This window comes from Solanum verrucosum, unplaced genomic scaffold (genome assembly GCF_900185275.1).
Source record: "Solanum verrucosum unplaced genomic scaffold, falcon-dt-bn FXZP01000236.1, whole genome shotgun sequence".
NCBI lineage: Eukaryota > Viridiplantae > Streptophyta > Magnoliopsida > Solanales > Solanaceae > Solanum > Solanum verrucosum.
The window spans coordinates 646,591-658,919 of record NW_026020806.1 but is presented as its reverse complement, the minus strand read 5'-3'; the positions used below and the strand labels follow the sequence as shown (position 1 = coordinate 658,919).

Sequence of the window (12,329 nt, the reverse complement as noted above, 5' to 3'; positions counted from 1 at the left end):
ATATCATATACCGCATACTAAATATCAAATATTAAATACCAAACATCGAATACTAAAATATCGTTTGTCAGAAAAAGAATAAAAGGTAGAGAGGCACCTGGGTACAACCAACGGAGCCAAAGGTAAATAAGATGGCATTATTCATTTCAGTAGGCTTTTTATTTGTGGTTACTATTATTAGGAATATAAGAATATAAGATAAAGTATTTAAAGTAGTTCACATAAAATATAGAGAACGTGGCTCTCACTTTTCAAAGAATAAGATATCTCTTATTTCTCCTCGTGACACAAGTTTATTTAAGAAATAAATTTAGAAATCCAAAAATGTGATCGAGTTGATTGAAAATATGATTTCTCAAAATGTGGGGTTTAATTATATTTAAAATTTTGTATGTTTTTCGATCGAACTTGTTATATGGGTCTTATTTAATACAATTTATTTATCCTATGTGATTTTACCTATAGTTTATGTGCATCTGAAAAATGACGGTGATCAGTGGCGGATCCAGGATTTAGAGTCCGTGGGTGCCAAATAGACTTATCGATTAAATTAATTTTATATTTGATTAAATTATTTGTCTTTTCGATATATATCATAAATCAATCAATAAAATGTAAATAATAAGATATTACACTTTTATTGAGTATTTAATCAAATAAAAGAAAAGTCAAAGGAGTAATAATGTAATTAATTTAATTTAAGTCAATAACAATTATAAAAAAATAAAAATAAAAATTGTGCCAGTGCTTGGAGCCTTTTTTTTTTCTTAAAAAACGTATGCATCAAATTTCTCAAAAAAATAGGTACAAATGGGATTCGAACCCGCAACATCAACCTTCTAAAGTTGCCCACCTACCATGGCACCACAAGATAATTTTATTCTGTGGGTGACACGTTTTATATTTATATAAATATTATATATATATACCTATGTATATATAGAGTTTCTGTCGAAGTTCGGGGGTGGCGTGACACCCCCAAACCTCTGCATAGATCCGCCACTGACGGTGATGGATTTCATTCTCTAAACTAAATATAAAAAAAAAGGAATAAATTTGGATGCTTTATTTATCTAACGTAGTTTTATTGTGTCAAATGTCAGAACAAAGTTGAACAAAATAGACAAAAATATTACTCTATTACTTTTGAATATTATTATTTTATTAAAAGCACAAAATATTTCTTGGACTTAGATCAATAGAATAATTATACTTTGAAAATAGTATTTTATTAAAAGCACACAACAACATGGTTAACATATATTTCACAAAGAATTTCCAATATTATTTCTAATATTATAAGACTTTGACTAGGTCATTTGCCATGTTCCTCACAAATATGCCTTTTGTAATTCACTTCAAAGAATGTCATCAAATAATTTGACAACTATAAATACCCATAGCCCTTTCTCCCAAACACAAACAAACTTTAATCAGTTCTCCTCTCTTTTATATACCAAAGTTTTTTTATTTCCATTTTCACAAAAATGGTTCTCTCAAAAACTTCTTGTGAGTCTGATGATTCTGTACACTCTACATTTGCTTCTCGCTATGTTCGAACTTCACTTCCAAGGTAAACATCGTATAAACAATCAGACATTTCGTTAATAGTGTATGTTCAACGTTTAATACATACTATATATAATGTAATTAGAGGCGGGTTCTGGATTTTGATTTGACGACTTCAATCTTTAAGTTCTTACCACTGAATTCATTACGTGGAATGTGGATTCATAATCTTCTATTTATTTAAGTTCGAATGATTTTTAATAAGGGGCAGAGCTAGGGGTAATGTAAGTTTGTTAAAAAATTACTCCTTTGAATATACAAGATATAAAATCATTTTTACTATATGTATATGTAGTCAATTCTGAATCTTCTTGGAGTTTTTTTGTATATTCTTTTTTTATATTTTGAATCTTCTCAGTGAAATATCTGGCACTACCACTAATTTTTTTACATATATTTTGTATACTCTATGTTGAAGTATAGAAATTAAGTCAGTGTAGATTCTTCACTATTATATTTACTTTACATATTTTTTTAGTTTCTTTTTTTTAATTATATCAACTTATAAACATGTTTAGTTTGATCAAAATATTTTAAACAACATTTTTTTGGGTTTATTTTAGGTTTGAGATGCCAGAGAAGTCTATACCAAAAGAGGCAGCATACCAAATAATTAATGATGAGTTAATGCTTGATGGCAATCCAAGGTTAAATTTGGCATCATTTGTGACAACATGGATGGAACCAGAATGTGATAAGCTTATGATGGCTTCAATTAACAAGAATTATGTTGACATGGATGAATACCCTGTCACCACTGAGCTTCAGGCAATTCCTTCTTCCCTATTATTTTACGGATTCTAAATTTTAAGTTTATGAGTTTTGAATCTTATAACGAGACAAACACGATAGAATATTTATACATTTAAGTTGCTAAAAATATATCCATGTCGTTATACTTTCTGAACAAATATATCCATATCGTTATAAAGTTGCTAAAATTCCTTTATTCTATGACTCAACTTTTGAAATGATAGGTATACTCCGCAAGTGTATTTATTTTCATATTTAATTGATTGACTATTTGACGTAACGTAAAGTAGATACAGAGCATTTACATTAACAAGTATACATTCTCAACGTATAAAAACAACATATGCTAAACAAAAATTCAATCAATTACAGAATCGATGTGTGAACATCATAGCGCGTTTATTCAACGCGCCTTTGAAAGAGGAAGAAACAGCAATTGGTGTGGGGACAGTGGGCTCATCAGAGGCCATAATGTTAGCAGGCCTGGCCTTCAAGAGAAACTGGCAAAACAAACGCAAAGCTGAGGGAAAACCTTATGATAAGCCCAACATTGTCACTGGTGCTAATGTTCAGGTATTATTTTCATTCCGTTTTACTTGTCACATTTTTAGTACAATAGTTCCTTTTATAATATTAATCGTTTGAGATTGAGGACTACCTCATTTGATGAGCTTGTAAGAATAATTTATTTAAATCATGCTTTTTATTAAAGTATTTTTTTTTTCATAAGAGATATCGAAAAGACAAAAATAACGAGAGAAAAGGAAAATGTGTGATTCGATTTTTTTAATGCACTAAATTAGCATCCACAATGCACACACACATTCCAAAAGGTGTGATGCTATATAGGAGTTCAATTGAATTTCATTCGTTAAATAATCATATTATGTTCAAAAATAATTCTAATATATTTTTTAAAAAATCTTATCTGAATTCCTGACTTCGTCGCTGTATTTCAAGAACTTGTTATACATAAAATAAGGTTTTTTTTTTTATACCGTTTTTTTTAGGTGTGTTGGGAGAAATTTGCAAACTACTTTGAAGTGGAATTGAAAGAAGTGAAGCTAAGTGAAGGGTACTATGTGATGGACCCAATCAAAGCTGTGGAAATGGTAGATGAAAACACTATTTGTGTTGCTGCTATTTTGGGTTCAACGCTTAATGGAGAATTTGAAGATTGCAAACTCTTGAATGATCTTTTGATTGAAAAGAACAAGCAAAATGGGTAAACTACCTCTACTTTCTAATTTATGTGATGTAATTTATTTTTCAATCTGTTTCGAAAGAAGATATGTTTGTTGGATACATTAAATATATGTGGAACTCCAATTACCTCTCATTTAAAGGATACATTTGATACTTAGATATATTTGTCTTACACATTAAAGATTTCTTTAAGGAATTTTTCTAAAAACAAATAGTAGGTCTAAATTGTTTACTTTTCTTAATCGATATACATAAATTATACATTGATCATGTACATAATATATATGAATCATGCATTCTTCGAATATTTTTTCTTTTTTAAACTTTACCATCATTTGAGTATTTACTTTTAGCATCCCCTTTTAAATGAAAAGATACATGGAACTCACACTATCTCTTATTTACAAAATAATTTTGATACTTCAGACTTACATGTTAAAAATTTCTTAAAAGGATATTTTTTTAACATATAGACGGTCGGATTCACTACATACTTTTTCTATCTGATATGCATAAATTATACATATATTAGACATGAATTATATATTTGCCGACTGTTTTTAGTTTATGCAGTTAAGTGAGCGACTATAAATATATAATTCTTCTTTTTTTCTTAAAAAATAAATATTTATGATTTTGTTTTTGGCAGATGGGACACACCAATCCATGTGGATGCAGCAAGTGGTGGTTTCATTGCACCATTTATCTACCCAGAGTTGGAATGGGATTTTAGGCTTCCTTTAGTGAAAAGTATCAATGTGAGTGGACACAAATATGGGCTTGTGTATGCTGGTATTGGTTGGGTTATTTGGAGGACTAAACAAGACTTGCCTGAAGAACTCATTTTTCACATCAATTATCTTGGTGCTGATCAACCTACTTTTACTCTCAATTTCTCCAAAGGTATAACACCTTTCTGTCTCAATTTGTGTGATATACTTTCTTTTCATATATTTTCTTGAAAAGAAACTGAAAAGGGTCTTTTTACAACAACAATATCATACCAGTGTAATTTCATAAGAGAAGTATGGAGAGACTGATATGTACGTAGTCTTACCTCTACCTTGTGAAGATAGCTAGAAGAGTTATTTCCAATAGACCTTCAGCTCAAGTAAAATACGTCTTTCTAAATTTAGAAATAATATTAACTTTTAACTTCTATCTATAATGTGATGGTTTATTTATGACTACCAAAATATATACGGCTCAGTTATAGACTAAAAGTTTCAATACTCTTTATTTATTTCTTAAATTTCGTAATCAGTCAAGTATGCTACATAATATGAGATGAAAAAAATAATTTTTTTTTTTTTTATGTTATTAGATTTATTATAATTTTGTTCAAGCATCAATGTAATATAAATTTGTGTGAATGTAGGTTCAAGTCAAGTCATTGCTCAATATTATCAGCTTATCCGCTTGGGCTATGAGGTAAAATTAATTATATATATATATATATATATATATATATATATATATATATATATATATATATATATATATGTGTGACATTGTTAAAATTAACAAAAAATTGTGATTCATAAATATATATTTTTTTTGTCAATTAAATTGTAGGGATATCGAAATGTAATGGAAAATTGTCGTGAAAATGCAATTGTGCTAAGAAAAGGACTTGAAAAAACAGAACGTTTCAATATAATCTCCAAAGATGAAGGTATACCCTTGGTGGCATTTTCCCTCAAGGACAATAGCCTTCACAACGAATTCGAGGTCTCCGAGACCCTCCGTAGGTTTGGGTGGATTGTCCCGGCCTACACTATGCCAGCTGACGTGCAACATGTTACAGTGTTGCGTGTCGTGATTAGGGAGGACTTCTCCCGAACCCTGGCAGAGCGTCTTGTCTCTGACATCGTCAAGGTCCTCCACGAGCTCGATACGCTTCCGGCTAGGTTGAATGCCAAAATGGTGGAGGCAGAGGAGAATAATTTGATGATCAATAATAATAATAATAATGTGAAGAAAACTGAAATTGAAGTTCAAAGGGCAATTGCTGATTTTTGGAAGAAATATGTTTTAGCTAGGAAAGCATCTGTTTGCTAGGGAAGGATTAATTGTTAAAGGAATAAGTATTAATTAGTAGTAACTTTTTATTATTAATTATAAAAATTGTGAATTTTTATTTATGAAGGATGATGATGAATGTAACATCTTTTGTTCTATTGAATTAAATATTATATATGATTGCTAAGTTATGTTATGCCATACCTCTTTTAATTATGTATCGTAGGACTTTTGTTAATTTATTTAATTATGTTCATCCTTCTTCTTTTTTTCTCTTATATTTTTGGTTTGTACAAATAATAATTGGTATTCCCTCTGTTCATTTTTGTTTGTTAACTCGCTGATTTAGAGGCAAATTGCATAAACTTTGACCTATATCATATTAATATAAGAAGAAGTTTCTGATATTTTTTTTTATAGCTTTTAAATATTTATATTTTATGTTAAAACATTAAACTACTCTATTTGAATTTAATTTTGATAATTAATCAAAAATTAACTCTCGAGCAGAAAAATGTGATAAAGTAAAGAAAATTTGAAGCCCAATAAGGCCTGACAAACTATTTTAAGTAGTGCACAACAAGACTTTTTCTTGCTGAAAGGAAGACATAGAATAGTAAAAATGACTTTAGGATTAGGATTGTGACACTTGAAGAGAAGTGTTTGAACTCATTTTTAAAGCTTTAATAATAAGTTTATGTTTAAAAATCTACTAAAATTATGATAAATGGTATATGTAAATTGGTAATTTAAAAATGTAATGGATTCAATATTAAGAATCTTAAATATTGAACATGTAGCACTTAAATTTTGTAATCTGCTTAAAGTCTTGATCGAGGCGTTATGTGACATGATTCCAAATAAGTCAGGACCCCAACCAATATGCCTTATTCTTGATAGCACAAGAAAGAGAGATTCTGAAATCTCTTGAATTAACCGCTACACACCTTTTAAGCATATTTTTTTTTACTCCAAAAACGAAAAGAATATTGCATAGTCGGTTATACTATCCAAAAACAGATATGGATATCAAACATTAGGTGGATCCCCCCTCTTTTTTCAAAAACAACTTTTACTACTAAAAAGACACATTTTTAATGGACAAAACCAGTCATTGGTAAACAGGAATTTATAAGAAAAAATCAATGGATGAAACTCTACTGAAAATAATCGTACAATTAACTATTGGATATACACTATCAAAATTACTTATAAACACCATTGAAATCTTCTAGAGTTATACACAAATATTATTATAATTTCTGACTTCGTCACTCAACAAGAATTATTTTACATGAGTCATGATAGAGTTGTGGTCCATTGTTAAGAGGAAATTGAAGCTCAATAAGGCCAGACATACATACTATTTTAAGTATTTCTTCCACCAAGCCTTTTTCTTGTTGAAAAAAAAAACTTTATTAGGATTTAGATTGTGACATTAGAAGAGGAATGTTTTGTGATGACATGTTCATGTTGTAGACAACACTGGCCAAACTCTGGTTAATTAGAAAGCACATCCACGCGTGTGAATATATATAATTTTGCTTCCAATGATGTTTAATTGTTTGTCCTTCGACGTATACATAGTTATACCATTGAATATTGAACTAGGACAACATAACACTCTAAATAGACATTTGGATATAGATTTCAAATATTTTTTACTTTATTTGATATTGATAAAGTTGGAGTACTTGAAAGTGAAGTTGTGTCTATTATGTTATAGTTTGTAAAAATATTTGAAATAATGTTATATTCATAGAAAAACATGAAATATGTTTTGGATTCCATAATTTCTAAAATTAGCAAAACCAATCATTTTTTTTAATTTACCTGAAACAATTAATCGAATCTACTCCAAAAGAGTAATATAATATCACTGCATTACATATATATAGTCACATAATATCATAAATTAAATCTCACATACGAACTATTACATGCTATTACACTTCGTTAATTTAATTTTGAATACTATTACAAAGATCTATTAGTACAAAAAATCAACAACACTAGGAACTAGTTGTTTATTAAGATATCCTTCCAGATTGTGTGAATAATTTCTTCTCGTCAAACATGCATTCTCGATCAGCTGACCTGAAAGATGAAGCGGTATTGTTAATCTTCGTTGTTGGTAACTGGCTGAAATGAAAGAGATGGTGATGAACCAAAAATTTAGGCAAAAAAAAAAGTTGGAAAACATATTTTAAGTTATTTTTTCAAATTTAAAATACAACTATTAAATTTTTTATAACTATACACTGCTTTTTATATAAAGTAAGATATTATTAGAGAAATAAATACTAAATAACTTTTAAAATAGGATCAAATATATCACCTTGCTTCTTTTTTCTCTGTTCTTTTTTTAATCCACTCTTGTCACACTTCCTTTTGGGGTTATGACTATACTTGTGAGTTGTGACATATTTCAACAGTTTAGTTAAAATGTTTTTGACTTAAATGAAATAGATATTTTTAAATTACTATATAATTAACATAATTATTTAAATTTAAATTAAGCAGTGTGATGGAGATAGGAATATATCTAAATGAAAGTCCTAATTTTAGTTCGAAATATTAATTAAAAACTAAAATACAACAATGAAACGAAATATTACTTAATTTGACTTTGAAGTCAAATCATTTTGCTTAAACTATTACAACAAATGAATACCTACTATATTTGATTTTGACCTCTGTCTTCTAGTAACAACATCTCAATGATATGCAACACAAATTACCATCTTATTAAACCCAAAAGATCACTTTTTATATTTCAATCTATATGATATATATAATATTCTCTAATTTTTCAAAAATGATAATTAAATTTTAAATCTCATATTTATTCTTAATAAAGTACTTCATAATTATATTGGTTTAAATTATAATTTTTTTAAGCATTACTATAACTTTTATATTTTAGTAAATATATCGTATAAATTGAGATAGAAAGAATAACGGAATCAAATCAATGTCATTCACACAAATTTGGATGTTTCTCATCTAACATACACAAATCAAACTTCTTTCTCTATGTTTGAAAAAATCCATAAAAATTATGGTCCCAATTAATCTTACTCACCTTTGGGCCCACATGCCAGCATGACATTTTGTAGGTCCCACTAAAGTTAGTATAATTGGAGTGCTAACCAACCCCATGGACTCTCAAAAGATTTTGGGGTCTACTTTTGTTTACTTTTGGTTTGATATGCTAAGTGAGATGACAAAGAGGAAGGCCCACAAACAAACCTAAAGTTTGAAAGGAGGAAAACAGTTGGAAAAAGTTTCAAAGAGAAGAAGAAGCAATATACCTATACATTGTTTAAAAATGCAAGCATGATCTCAAGTGATCCACTTGTGGAGATTATTTTTTTTTGAAAAAAGGTCATTTCAATATTTTATTTTTTTATTTTTTTCATCTCACTTAAATAAGTTGTGCCAAAATAACTTTTTGATGCTGAAGATGGAGTCAATTTTTGATGGAGTGCAACTCATGATAGAGCACAAGGAGTTTGTAATGAATTATGAATGGGGCTTGTCACAAGTTCTAGCGAATCACCTAGATTTATATATTAAAAAAGTCACGATAGGTCACCAAGAATTTCTGATGATGAACTTGTCATAAGTCCTAGAAAATCACAAGGGGTTTAGTCCAAATTATGTTAAAACTATAGAACAATTTTTTCGTATAGATTCTAGAGGAAAACAACAAGTTTTTAAGAAACTTCACACATTTTTATTATAAAATTGATCCAAATTGGTCAAAATCAATTTCAAATGACTCCACATTTGATTCTAATAACAATCACAATATTTAAATTCAATTCAAACTTTCAAAATTTAATAGACTCACTTTGTCTTTTTCAACTAGTTCTTTTGAAGCTCAACAAATTAGTTGTGTTCTTTCATAGTTTATAACATGTAGTATAGAAATCTACTAACACATAATTAGTCAATAATTCCTTCTCTAAAGCTGAATGATACTTTAAAGAAACATGTAATGCAGAGAGGAGGCTTCCTTCCTGCCTTTCCCATACAAAGTGCAATAATAATGAGCTTCTATGCATTCTTATCTAGGGTCATGTCCTTGGTAAGTCGAAGAGATGTCATGTCATGTCTAATCACCTTCTCCATCCCACTTTCAGTTCTTCATCGACCTGCCTTTACATCTCCTAACTCATGTTACGACCAACTTCTCACACTTTCTTACTGACGTAGCCATGCACATCCTCTTCATATGTCCAAACCATCTCACCCTTGTTTCCCTCATCTTATCCGCCACTAGGGCCACTCCTACCTTGCCCGTATAACTAGATATTCCTAATCCTTTCTTTCCTCGTTTGTCCACACATTCACCCGAGCATTCTTATTTTTTCTACATTCATCTTCTGAATGTAGACGTTCTTGACTTGCCAACACTCTGCCATATATAAAACAATATCTTACATATTGTGAATCTGAATTAATCAAGGCCTGACACTAATATCGAAACCGAATAGAAAAATAAAAAAGTTAATGTGGAGACTCTAATAGAAGAAACTATTCATTATGTTATTACTCAAAGTTCTTATCCATTGGAATTTAAGACCAAAAACTTCAAAAAAGAAATACAAAAAAATAAAAAGCAAAAGAAATGAGAAAAAAGCAAGAAAGGTGAAAAAGCTGAATTTGAATTTGTGTTTTGTCTGTGAAGCATGTAAAAATAAGCAGTCCCTTCATGCATTGCCAACAAAATGATATCATAAGCACAGCAATTATTTAGTCCCCCACATATTCACTTATTTAATCATCAAAATGTTAAAAAGTTGAATTATTTTACGAATCCCAAGAAAAAAAATCACAAAATCTTATTTCTTTTTCTTTTTTTAAATAAGTTTTGCTTGCTGGCCGTTGACTGGAATTTGCTTCTTCTAAAATCATGATTTCACCATCACTTTATTTCTTTTCTTGTTCCCTTAGTTTGAAGACATGAGAACCAAGAATTTTGAAAAATTCAACGTGCGTTACAGTGAAATGGTTGAAATGTCTTTATTCTCTATTAAAGATTTCGATTTAAAATGTTTTTATTTTATATTAAAGATTTCGATTCAAGCCTATGAGAATAATATAAAAATTGTTAAAAGTGTTATTTTCATAAATGAACCTATAATGTGCGAATTCAAATTTAATTAAGTAACTCTCAATATAAATGCTAAATACCCACCGAATAAAAGAATTAAAAAATATAAAATTGAAAGAAACTTTAATGAGGAAAAGTTTTGTTTCGAATTTCTGAATGAGGAATAACTTTATAAATAATGATTAAAAAATATGATTAATAGTATTTTTGCTCCTTTGATTATTGATAAATTTTAAACTTAGTCCTTACAACATCTTATTCAGCATATATATATTCCTTTATTCGTCAATATATACCATCTTTTTTATAATTATACATCATTCTATCATTTAATTATTCGTATATTTTATTGATGCATAATATTTAAGGGATATATATGTCTAGAAATAGTTTGGATATAACATGTTTCTTATATAAAAAGACCAAAACACATCTTAAATAAAAAAATAAATATATTAAGATACATACATACATATATATATATATATCATAAGGGCTGAAATTAAAATTCACAAATACAAGTCTTATTTAATTTTCCTTATAAAATACTAATACTTAATAAAACTAAATGAATGTCAAAGAGGAGAGGAATAAATAAATAAATAAATTCCCAATATAACCTGGAGGCTAGTTTTGCAGACAAATTTGACAAACCTATATGATAGCTACTATTGGAGGCAAATTAAAAGACTAGAGGACAAATTTTAGGAATTTAAAAATAATGACTGGAGAATAAGAAAAAGACAAAGTTCATATTATAAATAATGAAGTATGTGTTAGTCTCTATTCGTTTGATTTAAATATTCAATGAGGGTAAGTTGTCATATACCTACCCATTAATTTTTATAAAAATATAAATGTTTCTTCATGTTATAAGTATGGGGGAAACTTTAACATATGAATTTAACAGAATTCAATAATTTTAACTCAAAATAACAAAAAAAATACGTTAATTAATTAAAAGATTTTGAAATTACAAAATGAAATATACAAAATAGAAAAACTCAACAAATTTTGAAAAGATAATTATTGCGCTTGCAAATCTTATATATGAACTCTGCAAACAAATTTCAAAATCCAACCACTATTACTTAAAATTATTATCCTAAAAGTTTATTGTTAATATAAATCAAATTTTGAATTCATTTGCCTACTCTAGCCACACGTTCTCAAAATATCATATATCCTACCATAAGACTTAAAAGCATACTCTTTATGTCTCAAATTTATATAGTACCATTGAAATTTTGAAATATAAACTTCTACATTTTTTTAATCATAAATTCATATATATAAGTTTTAAATTTTTTTAAATAAAGTTTCTATATTTGAAAACTACGTATAAAAAATACTATAAGTAACAATAAATAACAATTAAAAATAATTAAAAGATATTAATTTCGACAATCTTTTTAATTGACTTTCAATATTTCACTTGTATTACATAAATTGAGATAAATGAGGTAATAAGTGAGGTCACAGGTTTTTTTTCTCTTCAAGTATAAGCCCCAAATCTTCCTTTGAAACATTTGATTCCCCATTATTTTTTTAATTATATTTTTTGCACCTTGTCTTTATTTTTCTTTGATGGGCCATATCTTTTGTCTCTATTTAAATACTAGATGACACATTTGGAACATACACACATACTGAGTAC

At 28.2% G+C, this 12,329-nt stretch overlaps 1 protein-coding gene across 1 annotated transcript; it reads left to right on the top strand.

Annotated features, from left to right (window-relative positions):
- Positions 1-1,448: 1,448 nt before the first annotated feature.
- On the top strand, positions 1,449-5,746 carry LOC125813177 (glutamate decarboxylase 4-like). Its single transcript, XM_049492662.1, has 7 exons — positions 1,449-1,573; positions 2,133-2,337; positions 2,695-2,895; positions 3,333-3,547; positions 4,178-4,431; positions 4,907-4,959; positions 5,104-5,746. The coding sequence occupies exons 1-7, from the start codon at positions 1,488-1,490 to the stop codon at positions 5,587-5,589; spliced, it is 1,500 nt and encodes a 499-aa protein (XP_049348619.1). The 5' UTR covers positions 1,449-1,487; the 3' UTR covers positions 5,590-5,746.
- Positions 5,747-12,329: the final 6,583 nt, after the last annotated feature.